This window comes from Sinocyclocheilus anshuiensis, unplaced genomic scaffold (genome assembly GCF_001515605.1).
Source record: "Sinocyclocheilus anshuiensis isolate Anshui unplaced genomic scaffold, SAMN03320099.WGS_v1.1 scaffold1453, whole genome shotgun sequence".
Classification (NCBI taxonomy): Eukaryota; Metazoa; Chordata; class Actinopteri; order Cypriniformes; family Cyprinidae; genus Sinocyclocheilus; species Sinocyclocheilus anshuiensis.
The window spans coordinates 474,716-497,919 of record NW_015549558.1 but is presented as its reverse complement, the minus strand read 5'-3'; the positions used below and the strand labels follow the sequence as shown (position 1 = coordinate 497,919).

The 23,204-nt window shown below is 37.6% G+C and overlaps 2 protein-coding genes and 1 pseudogene across 2 annotated transcripts in view; 1 reads left to right on the top strand and 2 right to left on the bottom strand.

Annotated features, from left to right (window-relative positions):
- The window catches only part of LOC107657032 (vasopressin V2 receptor-like), a 15,617-nt gene extending 7,084 nt beyond the window's left edge, over positions 1-8,533 (top strand). The window contains exons 2-6 of the mRNA XM_016445023.1: positions 1,704-2,090; positions 2,845-3,090; positions 3,189-3,335; positions 4,227-4,863; positions 6,779-8,533. Of these exons, the coding sequence (XP_016300509.1) occupies positions 1,707-2,090; positions 2,845-3,090; positions 3,189-3,335; positions 4,227-4,863; positions 6,779-6,981 (1,617 nt within the window). The 5' untranslated portion in view covers positions 1,704-1,706 and the 3' untranslated portion in view covers positions 6,982-8,533. The remainder of the gene's footprint in view (positions 1-1,703; positions 2,091-2,844; positions 3,091-3,188; positions 3,336-4,226; positions 4,864-6,778) is intronic.
- Positions 8,534-12,827: 4,294 nt separating this feature from the next.
- LOC107657033 (selenide, water dikinase 1-like) lies at positions 12,828-17,834 on the bottom strand (annotated as a pseudogene).
- A 779-nt stretch (positions 17,835-18,613) lies between these two features.
- On the bottom strand, positions 18,614-21,835 carry LOC107657031 (translocon-associated protein subunit delta-like). The gene is made up of 6 exons (XM_016445022.1): positions 21,670-21,835; positions 21,290-21,408; positions 21,122-21,196; positions 20,933-21,022; positions 19,268-19,333; positions 18,614-19,084 (listed from the first exon to the last, which is right to left on the bottom strand). Exons 1-6 carry the CDS (start codon positions 21,719-21,721, stop codon positions 18,980-18,982), a joined length of 507 nt encoding a protein of 168 aa, XP_016300508.1. The 5' UTR covers positions 21,722-21,835; the 3' UTR covers positions 18,614-18,979.
- Between the last annotated feature and the right edge of the window lie 1,369 nt (positions 21,836-23,204).

The following is a 23,204-nucleotide window of genomic DNA, read 5'->3' as shown; positions in this document are numbered from 1 at the left end:
ATTTTCTATTTTAATATATTTTAAAATGTAATTTATTCCTGTGATGTCAAAGCTGAATTTTCATCAGCCATTACCTCCAGTCTTCAGTGTCACATGATCCTTCAGAAATCATTCTAATATGTTGATTTGTTTCTTGAGAAGCATTTATTATTATTATCAATGTTGAAAACAGTTGTGCTGCTTAATTTGTTTGAGGAAACCTTTATTTGTTTGCAGGATTCTTTGACCGAACATTCAAAAACAGCATTTATTTAAAATATAAATATTTTTTTGCATTATAAATGTCTTTACTTTCAGTTCTGTTTAATGTATTAAAATATTTAATACATTAACTGAAAAAAAATTAATTTAATGCTGAATAAAATATTAATACTGAATAAAACTATTTATTTATTTAAAAAAAAAAAACACACATTAATCAAATTTAAATGAGACTAGTCTTTTGAATCTGTTTGTGTGAGACTTAAATTAAAACAGCCACACATTTTCTTCTCATAGTGACGTGACGTGTAGCCAAGTATATTCGGAATTTGTGCTCTGGATTTATCCCATCCAAATGCACATACACAGCAGTGAGTAGAGAACACACACACACCGTGAACACACCCGGAGCAGTGGGCAGCCATTTTTGCTGCGATGGCCGGGGAGCAGTTGGGCCTTGCTCAAGGGCACCTCAGTCGTGGTATTGAAGGTGGAATAATTATCCACACTGTTCTACCTTTCTTATCCAATATTGTTTTCTTAAATGCTTTTGCACTTTCACTCATATTTGATTTCATATTTCCTTAATCCCAGTATGCATGTATGGTAAATTGCAGTTAAAGTATTAGAGTAAAGTATTGCAGTATAGTAAAAGCAAGCATTTGCACAAAACTAACTCTTGGCCCTTCCATTTCACTTATATACTGTATGTCTGCATTCTTCTCCATTTAGCCCTTGAAAAGCCCTTCCTCCTGCCTACCGCCCCCATCCATGCCTCAGTCATACACTGTATATCCAAACAAGAGGGATTTAAAAGATAATTGTTCCCATATCTCTTTCGTATTTTTTTTCTGTGTTACCACAAATGTTTTGTGTCTAGAGACAAAGGATGAGTAAACAATCTCAGATTTACCTTTCAGATATCTGCTAAATAAATTTGCTTAGATGAGTTTTAGCAGCTGGTCAGAATAATCCATACAGCATCTTAATGAGGCAGATATAAAGAGATCGGAGGGGTTTCTGAATGTTTTATGTGGAGATTGCAGTGTTCAAAATTGAAAGACAATGATTCAAAGCTGTCTTTAATAAATTCATAAACAATTTTATTATTTATGTTTTCTCATTTCCTTCTGTTCCAAACTTCAAAACTAACCTCAAAACTCTGTTGAGTACACGTGTAAATTTCTTGCTGTTTCAGCTAAAAAACACGACGATTTAATATGATGTTTTAAGAGTGTTCTAAAAATAAATCCCCAAAACAGAAGCTAAGATGGAGAATTTAATTTGAGATGATATGGGAGACATCCTAATGACTTCATTTGATTTAGACGCCACCATTCCTTTACTCTTGCAGAAGAGCTACAGAAATAGCCAACAAAATGAAATTAATTTGACCTAATTTTATTAAAATGATTTACTGTTTGTTTACCAATTTAGGCCAGTGAGGGATCAGTGTTAGGATGTTTTGGTTTTGCCTCTCATGTCTGTCCTTCTCGTTGTAGGTCATGAGGATGGCCTCTTGGGAAGAGAATTTGGGTCAGCCCAATCACTCTATGCTGGAGATGGAGGGGCCACCAGATGTGTCCAGCTCCCTCTTCAATCTCAGCAGCAGTTATGGGGGCATGGAGGCTTTCCTCTGGCTGTTTCCATCAAAGAACATCACATGGACCACAACGTGGCCCACAATCCAGCCAGTTGTCCCTCCACGGGTACGGGACCAAGCCTTGGCCCAGGCGGAGATCGGGGTGCTGGGGTTGGTGCTTGCCCTCACTGCTCTGGGTAATGGATTCGTGCTGTGGGTGCTGCTGCGTAGGAAGAAACATCACGCTCCCATGCACCTCTTCATGGTCAATCTATGTGTAGCTGACCTGGTAGTGGCCTTATTTCAGGTAACAGCCTCTTGAGACTATTAAAAATTATTAGTGCTTTGAAATGAGCTTATACGGTTAAGTAATCATTGACCTGAATGGAAAAATATAGTGAGACTACATTTATTCAAATGCAGCTGAAGTATCAGGTGTGGGAGTAATGTTGTGTCAGCAGGGAAGTTCTAGATATCATTAGAGCTGCATGATTAATTGAAATAAAAACTGAGATCGTGATAGGGCTTTGTGCAATTATCAAATCTCAATAACTTTATAATAAATAAATAAATGTGCTGCATGTTTAAGAGTAAAGTGCACCACTGTTTTCTTTTACATGATTTAACGTTTGAAAAAATGAAAAAGTTCAGATAGCCATAAATATTAATATTATAATTGTACAGTAAAATAAAAGTATTAGTAGTTGTTGTAGTAGTAGTAATTAATAGTAATAATTTTTGTTTATTAATATGTTTATTTAGTAATGACTATAATAACATCGATATATAATCACAACAATTTTGATCAAATTGTACAGCCCTACAAACAAGCACAGCAAATATGGAACTTTAACAAAAAATTTAAATCGCAATTGCAATTTTTTTTGTCAAATTGTGCCGAGGGAGGTGGAGGGTTGTGATCTCATTGGCTGTAGAATCAGCAAAGGCCAATCAGCTTGTGCCATACATTAAATGACGTGACTGCATGTAAAATAACCTATCAGCCTGCGCCATCGAGAGTTTTGTGCCTGAATTAGATATATGTCTTTATTTTGTCCCAGGTGCTGCCACAGTTGGTGTGGGACATCACAGAGCACTTCCAGGGGCCTGACGCTCTGTGTCGCTCCGTTAAGTATTTGCAGATCGTCGGGATGTTTGCATCCTCCTATATGATCGTTGCCATGACTGTGGATCGGCACTATGCCATCTGCTGCCCCCTTCAAGCGTATCGCGGAGGTGCACCCTCCCGCTGGAACACCCCCATTATGGTTGCGTGGGGCCTGGCCCTAGTGCTTAGTTTGCCACAGGTGAGGAGTAAGCAATCTCAAATCGTTCCTGACTGATTTATTTAATTGCATCACAACTATTTTTTCAAGCTCATGACTGTCTCCTCGCTTGCACGCAGGTGTTTATCTTCTCGCGGTCAGAGGTGTCCCCTGGGGTGTTCGAATGCTGGGGCCACTTTGCTGAGCCGTGGGGTCTTAAAGCATACGTCACCTGGATGACTGTGGCTGTATTCGTATTGCCAGCCTTAATCATCACTGTCTGTCAGGTATCTCCAGCTTTTTTTCTCAATCTCTCACTCTCTACACATCTTTTTAATATTAAATATATGGTTTTGACATATCTTGTCTAACAATGTTTTATAGCATAAGAACATGGTGTATATTATGCAAATGTCAAAGACTTGGCATGTTTAATAGGAATTAGATGTACCGCAGTATTGGGGGAAATTCAGAATTTAATAATTGGCTCCTTTTCAATTCATGAGTTGGACATGACTTTGAATGACAGGAAGAGGAATGTACTTAATTGTAATTCAAAGAAATTCACTATAACATCACAGAGGAATTTCTGTAGTCCAGAACAAGTTTGCTAATAATTTTGATGTCTTTTGGCTTTCTTTTTACTTATTTTGCAATGCCAAGGTCACTGATTTGATTCCCAGAATGCATGAACTAATAAAATATATACCTTGAATGAAACGCAAGACAATTTGCATACATTGCCTGCCTGCCAAATGCATAAATGTAAATGATGTATACAAAACATATCCCATACGAATGTATTTAATATAAATTAGTTTGTTTCTTCTTCTTCTTCTTTTTTTTTTTGTTATCAGTAATGCACATTAGGGTGTTTTGTGATGCATTTACTGTTATTTAGTTCATGTTTATTGCATTATTTTAGTGTCATGTGACCCTGTGCACAATCTAAGAACACGATTTCCTCAACAGATTAGGCATATTTATCTGAATTAAGTTTAATTAAGGTTAATACTGTCAAAACAAAGATTTAAATTTTCCCATACAGCACCATAAAATGTCCACCACACGTTACTGCACTTAGCAAAAATAATGTATTCTTAGTTCAATTCTAAATGGCACATGACTCTGAACCATGATAGGAATATTTTTACATTGATGAATCTCTTTCATCCCAGGTTCGCATCTTCAGAGAAATCCATGACAACATCTACCTGAAGTCTGAGCGGGTGGTGACGGCAGAATTTAAGAGGAACTCTGTCAGCTTCCACTTTGCTCAGCGGGAGGTGGGCAGTGGACGAGGCAGAGAGAGAAACAGACAGAGCAGACACAGTCACCATGCTGACAGCAGTCTCAGTCAAGCTCACTGCAGCCCCTCACATCATGCAGGAGAGGAAGCGTGCTCCTCAAGCCTATATGATGACTATTCTCATACTGTAACCTGTAAGAGCTCTATCTGTGAGCCCTGCTTTGGGCCCCGCCCCTCTTCAGACAGCTCCTCCCCCTCTATCCAAACTCATCTGCAAAACACCCCCAATCATCTCTCAGGCCCCTCCCATTCTCAGTCATTATCAGCCAATAGCGTGTGTGCACTGGCTGGACACCCAAATAGCTCTGGAGCTTCTGAACTGTGGCCAGATGCTTTTCCCCTTCCGACCGATTATTCGCACCCACCGCCTCTCCCAGGTGTGACTAAGGCCATGTCTAAGACGGTGAGGATGACTCTTGTCATTGTGCTGGTCTACACCATCTGCTGGTCTCCTTTCTTTATTGTTCAGTTATGGGCAGCCTGGGACCCCAACCCACCAAAACAAGGTCAGACATTAAGCAAACTTAATGAATATACATGTCCTGTACAGTCACACAATAAGGCTTCTTGGATGCTAAAAACACTATGATGTATTTTTAAATGGGTTCATATCATAATAGGCAATGTTCTGAAATAGGAAGTTGTTGTACAATAAGGCAGCACATTTCATCAAGCCATAGAAACAAAATAACGAAGAAGAGATTGTCCACTTGTCAAAAATTAATGGGAGAAGTCGCAAAGCTCAATATAGTGGCCATAGGTATGGAAGTCCTGCTGTTCAGTTAAAAGAAGCAATCAATTTTTTGATACAGACTACAGACTTTTATGTGCATGTGCACTAGCTAAGCCAGAGATTTTTTTCAGGGTAATTTTAACTAAAAAAAGCAAAATTTAGTATACCATTGTCAAGACTGTTTTTCTGAAAAATTAAAAAAAAAACTTTTATTCAGCAAGGATGCATTAAATTGATCAAAAGTGACAGTAGAAACATTTATAAAGATTTGTATTTCAAATAAAGGTCATTTCTAATCATCAAAAATACTGAAAATGTATATCAATGTTTCCAGAAAAAATATGAAGCAGCAACAGCTTTCAACATTGATAATAATAAATGTTTCCTGAGCAACCAATCAGCATATTAGAATGATTTCTGAAGGATCATGTGACACTGAAGACTGGAGTAATGATGCTGAAAATTCAGCTTTGCCATCAGCAGGGTGGTGTTCATAACAAAACAAGCAACACGTTCTCCAGGAATATCTCAAAAACAGTGATGCCTGTTCTTGGAAATCTACCTTCCAGCAGAGTTTTGTTCCAAGTACAACCAAAAACACATGAATCAGTTCACCAGGATATCTTCAAGGTTGCTTGGAAATTGTAGGCAGGTGTGTTAGAGCTTGACTGGAACTGAAGTCTATGGGAGGGGAGATTTCCAGGAGCAGAAATAATCAATCATGTTTTCAACGTGTTCCCTTTTTTATTATTTCTCTCTTTATTTAACTGTCCCCTGCTTTCTTTCCCCTTAACACATAAACAGACAGACACCTGCTCACTCACCTGAGTGTTGGGTAATCTCATTGGTATTTATACCTCTGTATTAGACTGGCCTTTCTGCACAGTTTGACCAGCCACCTGGCAACCAAATCACTATGAAAATCAGCACAAACTTACTTCTATAGATGCATTTTAGTCTTTTATTTAAGAAGTGAGCCCTATATTGAAGTCAGCCTTAAACTGTGTTCCATATGGCTTATAGTTTGCATCTCACTGAATTGTTTTTCATTATACATTACTGTACAAAAATGTCAGTAAAGACATACGTAATGTTATAAAAGATTTCTATTTCAAATAGAAATTGTAAACTTGTTTCTTGAGCAGCACATCATATTATAATAATTTCTGAAGGATCGTGTGACACTGAAGACTGGAATAATGATGCTGAAAATTCAGCTACAACTACAGAAATAAATTACATTTTAAAATAAATTCAAATAAAAAAAACAGTTAATTATTAATAGTTTAATTTATTTATGGTGGATTTCCTGGCAAACATTTACCTTGTTTAACTATGTTATCTGCCCTAGTTACAGCAGTTATTGTCACAACTGTAAAATCATAATATATGAATATGGAAACTTCTTCAGACAGTGCAAGAATTCATTTATTTAATAATTTATTTTATTCTTCAGGCTTTTTCTGTCACTATTATTATTTGCACTGATTGTGTTACAGGCTTTAATACTAATACTTTTCTAAGGAATCTTAAGACTTTCACCTGATAGATGATAAAACAAGGGAAAATCTCATAGACCTGCACATATTATTCACACAAAGATATTTCAATACAGTAAGAGCTGTCAATGCAGTAATAAATGCAAATGTTATTTCCTGGCTTTGAGTTTGCCTTTATCTCTCATGCAGGAGCTGCTTTCACTATCCTGATGCTTCTAGCCAGTCTAAACTCCTGCACTAACCCATGGATCTACACAGCCTTCTCCAACAGTGTGTCCCGTGAGCTGCTCGCACTGCTGCGCTGCCACACCGGATCCCCACGCAGAGGTTCACTACCGGACGACTCAACCACAACTCACATGTCATCCAACACCAAGGACTCCACATACTGACCTCTGGCCTGACTCGACTACACGGCAAACACACCACAGACGTGATGGGCTAGACCCTGTCCCAAATGCCACTCCTTGCCCACATGTTGATGACATAATAGCGCATAAACTGGCTCGTAAACTGCTTTTTAGAATTTGAAATGACAAATGGGATGCCCTATATGGTCTTGTGAACTTCACAGACAAGTGCCAACTGCACAAGTGTGCAAAAAGTGTGCCATTTGGTACAGGGCTAGGAAATGTCCTGGCTACTTTAGATTCAGGTACATGGCGGTCACACAATCTGAAAAGCAGATCTGTCATCTACACTGTTACATCAGTTACAAAGACAAAATCACATTGCCATGTCCAGTGCATTTTACAGATAGCTGTCCATTCAGTTACATGAAAGCAGACTGGAGTGATGAATGAAGAGGAAGAGGAGGCGGATGGGTTAGGAAGCAAAGGATCGGATGTCCTCCATTCTTCTCGATCTCTCTTTATGTCTCATCCAAGTGTTTTCATAGATTAGGGTTGCAGGATTATATCAGACTTTACAGTACAAAGTAAGAGTGCAAAATGCGATAGTGGGAAGAGAAAAAAGGCATGTGAACAATGCATACAGAATGGACAAAAGGTTATCTAGCTGTACTCCGGACAGCTTCAGAAGACCAGCGGCAAGATGCTGCAAAAGAGAGTGTCCGAAATTTAGAGGAACATATCCACCACCAGCAAGAATGTTACTATGACAATATCAGCCTGATTGTGGGAATCAAACACAGTAGCAGCTTAGTAACACAGTGACTTTCTGAATCATATTTAAACTATATATCAAATGTAAAGTGTTCAGAAGACACTGTGAGTTGAATTGGTCTACAGTATTAGCTATTAATAGATTAGAAGTGCTGGCAGTGGAAGGTGTTACATTGGGCAGAAATCTATATTTGACCGCCGATGGACACAAAAGCTGAGCAGAATGAAATTTCATTTTCTGTGTTGGTAATTTTAGTAGTTTAATGTACCAAAGCAAAGAAATAACACATTGTTTAGAAGCTGTTGACTGTGTATTGCATTTCAGTACAATCATTACTATGTACATTTCCTCAGTCCTGGAAAATCCTTGTAAAAATCATGGAGAAAAAAAATAGCTTCTTTTTGTATGCTTAAGGTGAGAAATAAATTTTTTTTTAACAGAAGAAATGGTAATGGCAAATGAACAGGAATATACAGGTCAATTTCCAATCTAAATATTGTAGGTAGCAAAATCTCTATGTTGTGTATACAGTAGTCAACATTTGAAGTGGATCAAAAAAGTTAATCAAAGTTGTCCTAAGACAAGAACGCATTTTGGTTTTAGGTTTTAGGACAACTTTGGTGAAAGGTTTTGATCCATTTCAAACGTTGACTAGTGTATATGTACACACTAATCACACCGATTTCAGTCTCACTCATTAACTTGTCACTCTTTTAGCTCTACCTCTGGTATTTGCTTGATTTTTGTGTTACAATTTTATATTATTTTTTTCTCATCTGGAATCAGGGGACCATTTACATGCTTCAGAGTAACGTATTTGTACAGAAAATATTATAAACATTATAAATATAATAAAGATGTGTTGAAGGATTAAGAAAAAAATTATTACATTACAACTTAAGCGCCTTATTATTAAAAAAGTATTATATACATATATGTATGCGTATCTTTGTAACGCACAGATTCTTGAGGTACTCGGTCACTGCAAGAATTCAGTAGTGTCTAGTTCAATCTCACACTTTTGCTTGCTAATCCCACCACTGCGAATTATTATTATAAACATGCATTTTAAACATAAATTCAGTCTGGAAGTCCAAAACTCGCTTACTCTTAGTCTACACAGCTTGAGAAGAAATAAACTCCCATTTTAGGGACATTTTTTGAAGTTTTGAAATATATTGACCTATCACGTTTCACATTTCAAAAGGACTGAAATTCGAAAAATGCATTAATATTTTCCCCATTTAACAGAAAGGAATTCACAACAAATCATGTAATTTCCATGAACAAGCAGTTTTGATTAGGACAAATATACTGTTTCTCAATATGATATTTATTGTCTAACAGAATAGCAATGACTGTGGTTAACTGTAAATTACTAACCATTAGATATTAGTAAGAATAGTGATATTGGAAACATTGAGAAAACTAACTGCTAGTGAACTTTTTGTTATACTTAATGCGTAATGACGTATAATCATAAAATCATTTAACATATTTAATTGACAAGATGTCCAGTACCTAAAATATGATCAACGTTGTAATAAATTCTTTTTTTTTTTTTATATATATAAATTTACTTTGTTGTTGTTCTTTATTTTGGTCCTTCTTAATTTCTTCATAAGGCAAACTTTTGTTAATAGGACAAGCCATAAACTGCTGGAAACTTCACTTCAAGAAAACCATTTTTTAAGCAATAACAGTTCTAGGCAGTATGTGCTCTAGAGTCTCATCCAGTGTGTTTACATTACTTTTCATCAGATAATTTAGAGTTTATATTTATCTCACCAGAAGCTTTGCCTACATGAAGAGGAATTAAAGTTTTGACCAGTTGTAAAGGGACAGAGTTTTTGATGCACTGGCTGATATGGAAAATGATTGGAAAATTAAAATGTTTTATTTTCCAAAGGTACTATTCATGTCTTTATATGCTTAAAACCTAAATACACATATATATATATATATATATATATATATATATATATATAAATAAATACTGGATGATTAACTTCAGATAAGTATGGACATAAGAAGTATGGAAATACGTTGCAAACATTATATGACATAGTTCCACTGTTCATTAAAGATTAATTACTTTTATGAGAATTGACTACTGATAGTAACACTTACCCTGTCTCTTGCGTCAGCCTCTACTGTTCCTCATCCTGGATATTTTGTGGCATGCGAATGTTGTTGGAAGGGCTTATGAAACAATACAACTCAAAACCGGCATGCATTAGATATGGATTTCCAGTGCAGAGAGGACAGAAGAAACTGTCTGCTTGTGGATTTGCTTTCAGTTTACTCTGCCTCTGCTGAATGGCGTGCTTTATCTCACGGGAGATGACCCCGTGTCTGGGGTCAAAAGAGGTGGCCGCATGTACCTGTCTCTTTCCTTTATGCAAAGAAACCTCCCATTATCTTTAAATCAAACCAAAAACATGACAGTCTTTTTTTTTCATCTCTGCATCTCAAACAAGAAAACCACACTGCAGCTGGACTGTATAAGGAGATGCTTCTGTGTTTTAAGGGAAAATGTAAGTTTAATTCCATTTGACATTGCTGGCATAAGAGTACTAGAAGATGTGTATACTGTGGTTCCTCTCTTAATCTAAAATCTCAGTTTGAGTGCTACTGCAGGACCCTCTACAAAGATGAAGTGATCATCACCATCAGAGGACACTTAGAAAGAAAAGATTGACTGTAATGCACACCACATTCTTACATGTGTGTTAAACCCTGTTAACTGGTTATTCAAGCCTGTGGTGTCAACTCTTAAAGAGCCACATGGGATACTAAGAGTGAACAGAGTGAAATGGATGACTGGATATGTCCGGAATGGAATACTAGCTTGCTACTTACTGAATACTGTGTAGAGGTGCATACAGTGTAATAATTATATAACACAAAAATGTTCAAAAGTTTGGGGTTGGTAAGATTTTAAAATGTTTTTTTAAAAGAAGTCTCTTATGCTCATCAAAAGCTGCATTGTTTTTTACATTCACTGCTGTGTGTGTGCGCACTTTGGATGGGTTAAATGCAGAGCACTAATTCCAAGTATGGGTCACCATACTTGGCCACATGTCACTTCACTCACTTCACTGACTATATATTCTCATATTGCGCTGATACACATACTTGAGCATTGGAATAGTTGTCTTATTCTGAGGGAGAGATGATAAAGGGAAAATGAACTTTTCTACTCTTTATGGATACATAAATCTGTCTAGATATTTGGAGACATCGAGAGAAGGTTTTCTGAGCTGGAGTGCATGAGGTGACAAACACAAATGTATTCTCCAGTACTAAACTTTTCTCTGCGTGAACCTACAGAAAATGCAATTTAATATATTATGCAAGTTAACTTTCCAAAAAGAAAAGTAAAAAATCTTTCATATTATCTCAGATTTTATACGAATTCATAAAAGCTTCAGCCTACATCTGTTCATTGGCAGAAGATGAAAAAAAATCTGTTTCTGATCATGCACATTTATAACCTCTGTTCATTCGTTTTTTTTTTTCTTTTCAGTTTTCCCTTTGCTCAAAAAACAATTGCCATACACTCAAAAAATGCATTGTTTATCAAATACTCAATTTAGCTGTCATTTATTGCATCTGAGGTTTAAAAAAAAGTAAACTGAAGCAGCATGATGCTGAGACAAGCCAACACATAAAGAGAACAAAGCAAAGAATCTGTTGGCCGCTTCCATCTTACAATGTTGCACTCTGCTGACACATGTTGGTGAACCATGTGCACCACATCTAGACTCTCAACGACAGAGACCACGAAACAACCTTCAAGAAAGCTTCAAAGAGTCAGTTTAGAGAAATTACAGCTTTATTGAGTTGCAATGTTTAATGGATGAAAACGGCAATGACAAAACCAGTGGCAAGTGAATGAACAGGCAGATCAGCCTATCCCTTCCTATCTAACATCAACCTCACCCGTCCCATGAGCTGGGGTTAAAGAGAGAGGTGTCATAAAGAGGACTGTGGACACTGCTGTACTGTCCCAGCCATTCAGCTGGCACAACAGGCATTCTGGGCTCACCCGCTGGACCAGAGAAAGCTGCTCAACCCTTTCTCAGATACAAGGGGGAGAACCAGACGACCTTATCTTCTGCTCAAAGTCGCAGACTGAATGAGAGAAGAAATAAGAGCTTGTCTTGCACATCATCCATTTGTCTCAACACAATCATTCAGAATTAACTGCTGCCCCTAAACCCATGACACATGTTGTCCATATTCTAATGAATCAAGAACCAGTCTAACCTAATCTAACCAGCAGAAGGTCACTCTAGTCAGGAAACTGAACCACAAGAGAGAACATTAACCTCATTTTACCAGGCATATGTCAATGTTACAAGGATGTCCTATTAAGACTATTAAGTGGACCGTACAAGATCAACAACATGAAAAACACTTGAAATTGGGATAATTGCATTTAAATCTTTGACGCCAAATAAATATTGACTGTATCATTAAATATCTTGATTAAACCAACAATTAAGATTATTCAGGCCCCAGGATGCATTGGTGTGACAGTGTCTCCAGCTTTGACACATTAGTCAGATGGCTTAAAAGAAAACACTTTTGATTGTCATTTTAGGATCATTGCTGTTCAAAGCGTTTGATTGATCAGGAACTCATTGGAATGTTTTCTTAGTAAGCCTGGCTTTATTTTAGTGTGAGGTCTCAAAGCCGCCACCTCATAAAGCAGAAAGAATTGAGCTCCGGATAAGGTTTAAACTGGGAAAATGTCCCCAAAAATGTTTTCTAGAGAAAGGAATCGTTCACCCAATAATGTCAATTTTATTTCATTATTTACTCAACCTCATGTTATTTTAAACCCGTATGTTGTTATTTTTTCAGAGGAACATGAAATGAGAATTTTGAGCACTTTTCCATATAACCATAATTACCCACTCACTCAGTGATCTGCTACTCGAGTTTTGTTTGCGGACAGCAAAATGTGACTTTGTTACTCAGTATTTTATTTTTTATTCCAACACAAATATCTATACATTCAACATTTCCTTAAGAAGCATAAATATGATTTTTTTTTTGTTTTCTGGAGAAAAAAAAAGTGAGTTTAAACTTAAAACAAGAAAATATCTGTGGTAAGAAAAATCATAGTAAGAAAAATACTTTTTTTCTTTTCAAAAGAAAAAAATTGTCAATAGGGTATGAATAAACTTGATTTCCCCTTGAATTAAGCATGAACTCAACTAATTGCGATACATTTTTTAGAAACAAGATGTCATTTTGCTTCTCATGTAAAGGTTTCTTGATTTAAGAACATTTAGATGTGTGTGCTTGGAAAAAAAAAAATGGAGTAGACAAACCACTTTTTGCAGGGTCTGGCTTCAAAAGGACCACTTTTGTGACATGTTTGATAGACATGGTCACTATGATCGGTCGTATAGAAAACTGTAGCCTGTGTTCCACGAAAATGTAAAAAATCAACATATAGCAGCATAAAGGTTTTTAGCAACATGAGGGTAACTAACTTGGCTTTTTCATGTTTGGGTGTACTATCTTTTATACCAACAGCTGGTAAACATTGAAAAACAGCTCAATCTGGAAAAAAGGGAAACAAAGTGGAGGTGTGTGTGTTTGAAAGAATGAATTGGAGAACGAGAGATGAAAATATGTTTGCTTGTTGTCCATTCCATCTCCCTCCAGGTAAATGAAAACATTTTTGGTCTGTTGCTCTCAACCCTTTGGTTGAACAGGGGGAGGAAATGGACAGCAGAAGTTACCACACATACTCTGTCCTTCACACAAACACCATGTCTGTTATGGCCACACACATTCAAATCTTTCAAGTCCACTGAGTACATACTAAGGGACAGGGATAAAGAATGATGATCACTGAGAGACCCTCCGTGGCGCTGTGGAGTTGTTATGTCAGCTGCACCTCAGGAGGACTGGCATTATTGTTGCTCCCCTCCTGTGCGCTGACCACAGAGCCACGGTACGGGACCTCGATGATCCGAGGTTTGTCAATGATGCGGGCGCAACGATTGCCCTTCTCCACAATGCCAATGATCCAAGCCTGTTGCCCATCGCCTGCCCCTCCGTCCTGCCCCATTGCTCCCGACAAATCCACACGACTGGATTTCATCTCAGCACAAAACCGGGCTGCCTGTTCCCGCGGCAAGCAGATCAACAGACCACCTGAGAGAGAGAGGCAGGACAAAGAGTTTTATCTACCTGAGAGCTTGTAGAAATCTCTACTGCCCAGGAATGTCCATTTTCAGGAATTGTTATAAATGATTAATCATTAATGTTAATACCGCAAAACCTGTGGAAGACCTTGAATATAATGTGTATTTATTTTTATTCAAATTTAACCAAACAAATGTGAGTAGTGATATTGTTAGTCCACTGTATTTGAATATAATTAGGCTGTGCAGTGTACATTTTTTTCTTTAATTTATGGTTAATTTATTACTATTAATAATGACACATGAAAAAATAAAGATACAAATCTTTCTCTATTAAAACTTCATTTTGAACATTTCTTTTCACTTTGCCTTCAAGATTGTCCGTTGGGATGATGCAGGGAGACCGACGAAGGAGCAGCGCTTTTTGTTAAAATATTTGAAGTGAAAGCAATCTTTATTTATGAAGAAATGATCCAAAACTGATTATGTTAAGGTGCTTCAGGTTTCAGTGTAATTTCAAAGTTATAACAATTATTGGTTCACTTTAAAACAATTGTGCCTGTGCAATAAGCTGTGACTCTCACCTGATGTTTCAGAAGAGGTGCCCTGCAAAAGCCCAAACAGGTTGCCACCAGCTTTGCTGATTGCGGCCATTTTGGAGATAATCGGAAGGTTGTGAATGACAAAGGCAACATTATTTTTCTGCTGCTGGGCGAGATTCCGTGCATGACCTATGATCCCAAAGCCTGTGACATCCGTGGCAGCGTGTGCATTAAATTTGTGCATTAAGGCAGCAGCTGGAGAGAGAGAGAGAATAAAAACATTTGCAAACAATATAAAAACTCTTGTATTTGGCTAAAAATCACTTAAAATGCTTAATTTACCTTATACTCAACCGTTCAAAAGTCTGCATTTTTTGTTTTGGAAAACTCTCATGCTCACAAAGGCTGCATTTATTGATAAAAAAAATAGTGCAGAAACAGTAATATTATGAATTATTAAAATTTAAAATAATCTTACTGAACCCAAACTTTTGAACAGTGGTGAATATACCTAAAGGGGTCTTTCTTTTTCTCACCATTTGTGTGTGCACTGAATATTGGTGCTACAGTTAAAATGAATCCACGCTAAGATGCTTATGCTTATGCAATGACATACCAGTGCGATTGAGTGTGGCCATATTGAGCATAGCCTCTTGATAAGCTTGCTCCACCTCCTCCCTGGATATCACCAACTTTATCTTGTTCCATTTCTCAGGCTAAATAAATTAAGCATAGAGGTAAAAAAGATAAAGAAAGAAATGAGATGAGATGAGATTACAGAGATGTGATACAATCATGCTAAGTTGTTATCTCTTCATAACTTCTACACAAAAAGGGGAAAAGAGAAGCAAAAGCAATCATTTCAAAGCTGTCAGTCATATTTGAGGCTAATACACAGCTGTACTCACTATATCCAGCCATTGATGGGCATTCACTGCTACTTGAGTTCCCAGAGGTTTAGTCAGAACTAACACATCTCCAGGTATAGCACTATCAGGCCTGCACGCAAACACAAACAGATGAGAGCATTTACAAAATTAAAACTGTGAAGTGTCACACAATGAATATTTAGTTATAATTCTAGTAAATATCTATTAAGTGAAAAACTGGATCATTCAGAACCAAGTGTACAGACCTTTATATTAACGAGAGAGCAGACAGAGACACTCACATGATGAAATCATTGGGCTGGCACACCACAGAGGCCACGCCCCCAACGATGATCCAGGGATTGATGACTGTTTGTCCCCCGGTTACCGAAGTCCCAGCCTCCTCTGCCGCATCACGGAAGCCCTTCATCATTAAAGGCATCACCTGATCTCTCTCCTGAGAGAACAACAGCACAGTACAAAGAAAATTAACCATTTCACACTCAGCATCTTGAATTTGCAAAAACCGATATAGTAAATATCCAAATGAAACATTACAATTTTTTTTTTAATTATACGACTGAGAAAATGAAAGCAGAGCGATCCCAGCTAACCTTCTCATTCATCTTCTGACTGATGCTGAGAAGCATTAACATGTTGTCACACTCTGTGATGCCCATGGCGTACAGATCACTCAGAACATTTGCACAGGCAATTCGTCCCTATAAACAAAAGAATGTGAGTCCCAAACTTATTTGCAAGTTCCATGCTAACATTTCCAAAATATTGATAGAGATCACTCACCATCATGTAAGGATCCTCCACTAAAGGATAGAAGAAATCTGTGGTTTGGACCAGGGAAAGACCTCCATGCCTCAGAGGGATCACACAAGAGTCCATTCCAATACCTTAATCCAAGAAAGAACAGAGACCCTCTGTAATTTCATGCACAATGTGCATGTATTTTTAAAGAAGCTTTGAATAATCATATAATATATGCACTTAAATCTTCATAAAACCACTCAGTTGGCAATGGTAAGAAGCATTTTTGTAAGATTATTTTTTATCCATTTTGCAGGGGAAAGCATTAACTTACAGCCTGGGTCCATAGTTCACATCTCTTTCAAATGATTGCATTATACTTCCTAGTAGTTTTTAATTAACAGGATAAGCCAAAGGTTAAACAAACAGTTTAGTAACACAGATGTTATGTAATTTTTGAGATTGAGACTTTTGAATAATATAAAAATAACAGTACTTTGCAGTTCTGTTATACATAAATAGATGACAACATGTAGCATGCTAAATAACGTCTATAATAATAATAATAATAATAATAATAAATTAATATAGTCATATAGTCATATAGTAAGGTTAATCAGGGTATATTAAAGGACTGATACAAGAAAACAAAACGGCTGGTTTCTATTTTGCCAACTTTACGGCAAAACCGGCTGGTTAACCATCAACTATCTGTTGTCAGACCTGTCTACATGCACAGATAACATGAGCGCTTTCGTTATTTCAGTTTGACATTTGGCAATGATAGGAAGTCTGACTCATTTCCACGATTCGGTTCTTTTGAACAGTTCGTTTCCATGAACCGGTTCACAAAACCGATTCCGTTATTTTTTTAAGATCTTACTGCTTATTAATGTTTTTTCTATTAACCAATGTGTTTGTTGTAATTGTTTTACTAAATTCACCTTTTTTGGGAAATTCTATCATATAATCAAGTCCAAGACATATTTCCAGTATGTTTTATTCATACAAATGTTGCTTTTGGCTATTTAGGTAATCTAATTTTCGCCCTATCAGTCAAATGCTTGGTTCACTCCAAATGCACCTACTATCAGTAAAAGCAAACTCACAATTTCTGAGTTCAGTTGGTGATTTTTGAAGCGGTTCAACAGATTGAACAATGGAAAAGATCCGACTCAAAAGAACGACAGGTTCACGAATCAGCGCTGGCTATTTGACAGCGATGGTGTGACGCCGCACATACTTTACCTAGTCGAGGACCCTGAGCAACTGAAACAAGTTGCCCGAATTCAGCGGTCTCATCTCCAACACCCGTCCCCGAACCGCCGTCCTCTCCGGGCGGACGGTCAGGCTCTAGTCCCTGCAGGAGTTTGAGCAGAGTCTCCTGCGGGACTTTACACCCTCATCCTTTCATAACGGAAAAGGCCGTGAGTCGGAAGCCGCGGTCTAGGCCGTGCTCCTCCGGGTTCAGCGCCTGGTATCCAGCCGGGTAAAAGGCTCCATACCCTCCCGCTCCGCCAGAGTCCACTGACGGAGGATCGGAAACTGACATGGCTACAGTGAATTTGATTTATTCCTCGGTCAGATGGTGAAACACGGGAAATGGGACAGAAGGGCGAGTCGTTTCACAGGATAAATGGCTGACGGGCAGAGAGCGTGTTTTATCTACAGGACACGCTTGGTCATAGAAACTAATATGGACGCGGCGCGCTTGCGGACTAAACCATCTCACCTTGCAGAGGGGAGTTTAGAGTCACCTTATGACACTACTTAAGACAATTCATCGCTGACAGACAGATTACTGCCAGAATACACTCACACCGACATATAAAGTTTAGAAAAAGTTAATCTTGCACAAACATTAACTACCTCTAGGATGTTTTGAATTTGACTGGTCACACTGAAACCCCCTCAAAAATAAACATCGCATAGTCTGCTATCGTGAGCTCCGCCTATTGTGGTTCTGCAATAAAGGTGCATCAGACGGCTGTATTCATTAGTGATGGGAAGTCCGGTTCTTTTCCGCGAACCGGCGTTCATTATCCGGCTTGCTGCACAGATGCTGCTCTGCTCGTGTTCATCTCTTCACAGCAGTTCAGTCAGTGTACTGTTTGAGTAAATTAATTACTCCGGGATATTGGTTTATTTCGAATCAGAGGGAGTGTCAGCCACGTTTAAAAAGTGAATAACTTAAGTAATTTGTGGATTAATGCTTACACTTTTCAACGATTCAGTCCGATTTGGTGAACTGGTTCAACCGGTTCACTAAGAAGAACCGGTTAAACCGAACGATTCGGTCGCGAACCGGACATCACTAGTATTCATGCAAATATACTGACAATCACATATATACTCGAAGCAAATTATGTCCTTGTTACATTTGCTTCCTCAAAAACATATAAATTACTGCAAATAATGACAATACATGTATTTGCGAACAATATATTGTGTATATATATATATATGTATGTGTGTGTGATATCTGATGTCAGAATGTTAATGGGGTGGGGTGGTTAATTAAACAAGTTTTCATCAAAAAAAACGAGTCAGGAAAACTCAGAGAAAAGTTGTTTATTCCCATAGTCAATGAATTTCATCGATATTTGGGACATTTCACAATACAGAACTGGACTATGATTTTAAGTCACAGATAATCACCTCAGTCTTTGTCTTTCTGAGGTTTAATATTAATAGCACAAATTAAAACTTTTATTTCTTAAATTTGAGTTTGTAAAAAAAAAAAAAAATTCACATACCAACTTTGGCTGTTATAATTAATGTCCGTACTGATATTTTCACTCAAGCTCTACAACAAACCAGTCTCATGTTTTAGCCAAGGTGTCCATGGCACTAAAATCTGCATATTAAATGTCAGAATAGGGAATGCCTCAAAACCAGTTTGAACAGTGTGGTGGAAAAATCTCAAGCCTGGATTGCACTTTTGGTGCTGTAGGCCAGGTAGTAGACCACAATGCCAATCAGAGCAGCCAAGACCTCCGTGGACACCCAGGGACCAATCCATGCACCCTGCAATTCATAAATACACTGATAAATAAACAGAGACAAAATCATAGAGAGGAAACAAGTAGTAGCAACACAATCCTGTGTGGACGTATATTTTTGTTAATATCAGTTTATAGGTTTTTCTTAGCCCTAATCATTACAAAGATAAGGTGATTGTTGACAATGAAGATTAGTATGCATATCTACCCTGTGATCCACATTGACCGAGAACAAAGTCTTGATGGCATCAACATCTTCATTGTTTCTCTGAGCCTGAAAGCATTAACATTTTCATCAGCACCATTGAATATAGAGTTCTCATCAACAGTGGTGGAGCTAGAGGGGTGTTCTGGGTGGCACTAGACACCTTTGACATCTGATTGGCCACCCCAAAATTTAATACACTACTCTTTCATTTTCTTTGTCTAATCGTACTGAAAGAAGCATTTATTTTAGCCTCGAACTCAAGGACACAACACGTCTGGTGTGCCACATCGTGCTTCATCTCGTCCGGTGTACCTAGCTTCTGCTAACTCTCACGCCACACATTCATTTTCTTATGGAGTGAAAAACATCACAGCAAAGAGGACACAGATGCGCTGACAGACAAGACAGAGCAGGTTACTTTTGATAATAGGGGAAAAAAAATCTCAGCATTCAAATTCTGTTAGTTTTATTAAGAATTTCATACGATAAATTCAGTTTTGGAGCTCTAGTGGCGTGACGGTTCACGTCCGCTCCTGCTATGCCTCAGTTCAAGGGAAGCAGGAGTGCATTCTAATTAGCATGAAATAAACATGAATGAACATCCCAGGGCATGTTGAAAGATACACTACAACTTACTGAATGTATAGTGTCTCATGTAATCACTCAATGTTACAGTGTTTCAACCACAGAAAGACAGCAGCTTGAAAATATTATCACATAACCTCAAACTCCATTCAGTGTCCATAAACTAAAGAAAAATGTACTACAGAGAGGAGAATTTTGCAAATATTACATTTATTTTTTTTACTCATATAATTACTCTATTATAATTGATAAAAAGGCATAGATATAACGTTTCTATAAAAATTGTCTAATATTAATTGAATATGAATAATATCAATTATTACTTTTAACCTTAACAAGAGGGTCCCCTGTATAGTTTAATTTAGAAAAATTGAGAAAAAAATAACATACTTGATCGCAAGCTTGTTAATTATTCCTGAATAATTCTCACTCCAGGCTGAACTCAAAAGTTGGCAGCCCTGTTTGAAGTGAGTTGAAGTTTTAGGTTTCCTGAACAACATTTACAAAATTCTGTATAAGTTAATGTTCGATCTTTTGCTCCAACTGCTGGTTAATCAGATGATAGAAATAAGTTCCAATAGACTAACATTTGAAGTTATGGTAGGAATGTATAGCTAATGTGGGGTAATGTGAAGTAATCAGCAATCGTAGGATTTATTCATGCTTTTTTATGCCAGGTTGGAGTTATACACTGACTTACTGTCATGGTCTATTGACCCCCTTGAATTAGCCCTGGCCACTCCATGTGTAAAACTCTAGCTCCGCCATTGCTCATCAAGTATTTTAAATGGATAATTCACCCAAAAATTAAAGCTGTCATTATTTGCTCACCCACAAGTCATTCCAAACATGTACTCATTTCTTTCTTATGCAGAACACACACACACAAAAATATATATTTTTAAGAATACTGGTTACCAAACTATATTGGTGCTCATTGGACATCCTTCACAATATCTTCTTTTATGCTCCACAGAAGCAAGTCATATAGGTTTGGAATGACATGTGGGTGAGCAAATGATGATGACAGAACTTTAATTTATGGAGGAATTATCCCAATCATTCCTTATTTTTACCAACCTTTCTTAGAGTACTGTAAGACTCCTCATCAAAGAATTTGACCTGATATGTGCCTGAGCTGGCCTGCTTATGAGGAACACTCCATGAAACCTGGACAAAAAATAAATAAATGAAGCAGTTGCTTACATATAGAGAGGAAACTTACAAGTATGGCTTTCTAAGAAGACCTTAAATCCTCTGTAACTGTACCTGGTATTTGCCAACATCTTGGCCTCTGGTCACAGGAAACTGCTTGCCATTGACATCTGCATACAGGGCAACACTCTGAAAACAAAAAAACAAGTCTGGTCAGCCACCATTTCTGTACCAATGAAACGTGCATATATGAAACAGGTAAAGAGCCGTTAGTCCACTCACCTGAGCTCCGTTTGCGCACGCCAGACTTAACTCGACGATGAACACGGTCTCGTCGGAGATGAGCGCGTCTGTCGTCGTGTATGAAGACGGAGAAATGACTGGGTCTGTGCAAGTCTCAGCTGAGGAGAGAAAACACCGGTCACACTACAATCCTTACGAATAACATTTTCATGTTACAGCTCAAGTTTGGTCGCTGAAGTAATTAAAGTGATATATAAAAGGTGTGTACGTTAATAGATAACTGTGATAAAACAGAACCAATTCAACGTTAGCTTGAGACATCTCGATGTTAGCCTGTCTGACGATCGGCGAAGAGATCGAAAGCCGTGAATGAATGGTACTGCATATCGAACTTTAATTGAAAGAAAATGGCAAATTACCCGCACAAAAGCTCAGACAAAGAGCCAAAATAGCTGTTACAGCTCGCATCATATTGATCCCTGGGCAGCTGAATTCACCTCAACTCCACTCAAACCTGAGCAAAAAGACCCAATGAAACAGACACGTCTCCTCAGCGGAAGAATGACGAGCATGAGAGCGAGAGCGGCCTCTGGTGAAAGCCGCCGGTACTGCAGCTCTGTCGTCCAAAACGGGGTGAGAGCTCTAAAATAGGGCGTGGCTTCCTCCCACTGACAGACAGGCACATGACACGCATGCGCAATTTATTCCCCTAATCCAGTTCAGTGCAAACTCCGCCCCACAGCTGATTCTAAATATTTTATTGGTCATGTCAATCAGTGTTGATTTCCTACTCTATGCTACAAAAAATGCTAACCCCTAAACCTACCCCACACCTGACCTTAACCTTAACCAGTGAAACTGACTGCTCACACAGATGTTCACACTCCAGTCCGAAAACCACTGGCCACGAGCTTTGGGCTCTGCTCTCACGGAGCATATTTATTTATATAGCATATTTTATTTTAGATCAACTAGAAACAATCTTTAATTTATAAAGTTTTATTTTGAAATGTAAGTCAATAACAATTGGCTGAAACCAGAGCCAATGGTGAAAGTATTTGCGTGAGGAGACCCCACCCCATTTTGGAGGTTCTGCCCACTTTTGGAGTTCACGCCCCATTTTGGAGATCTCCAGTCTGGAAGCAGGGGGCCTGGAGCCACTAGGGGGCCTTAGCAAGTTTCCAAGAGATTTTAAGTGATTCATAATAATATATAATTATTAATATAATATATGTTAATATTATTATTACAGCTAAATAATCACACTCAAAATGCTAAAAAAAAAAACATACAAATATTATTTACTATTAATATTTTTTCCTATTAAACCAAATAAAAAGTGTTGGAAAGTGAGGGGCCTTGAAGTAAAAAAGAATGAAGGAGGCCCCACCCCATTTTGGAGGTTCTGCCCACTTTTGGAGTTCACGCCCCATTTTGGAGATCTCCAGTCTGGAAGCAGGGGGCCTGGAGCCACTAGGGGGCCTTAGCAAGTTTCCAAGAGATTTTAAGTGATTCATAATAATATATAATTATTAATATAATATATGTTAATATTATTATTACAGCTAAATAATCACACTCAAAATGCTAAAAAAAAAAACATACAAATATTATTTACTATTAATATTTTTTCCTATTAAACCAAATAAAAAGTGTTGGAAAGTGAGGGGCCTTGAAGTAAAAAAGAATGAAGAACCACTGGTCTAGATAATATTTGAAAAGTTGGGGAGACACTTCAAAAGTAGTTGTAATGTCCGGGAAGAATATAGATATTTTAAAATGCATTTTAATTGCTATTGATTGCCACATCTGTGTAATGATTTTCCACATACCATCATTAATACTTTTAACCAACTGGACAAGGTGATTTTTTATTAAATGTAAGTATTATGTATTGTTGTATCATTGCAATGTAACAAATATTTGATATTTACATATTGAAAAATATTTAAAA

Coding starts and splice junctions, on each gene's coding strand:
- LOC107657031 (XM_016445022.1), bottom strand. CDS start 21,721: ATGATGCGAGCTGTAACAGCTATTTTGGCTCTTTGTCTGAGCTTTTGT. Junction 21,197..21,289: donor CGTGCGCAAACGGAGCTCAG/GTGAGTGGACTA, acceptor TTTTGTTTTCAG/AGTGTTGCCCTGTATGCAGA. Junction 19,085..19,267: donor CGGTCAATGTGGATCACAGG/GTAGATATGCAT, acceptor TATGAATTGCAG/GGTGCATGGATTGGTCCCTG.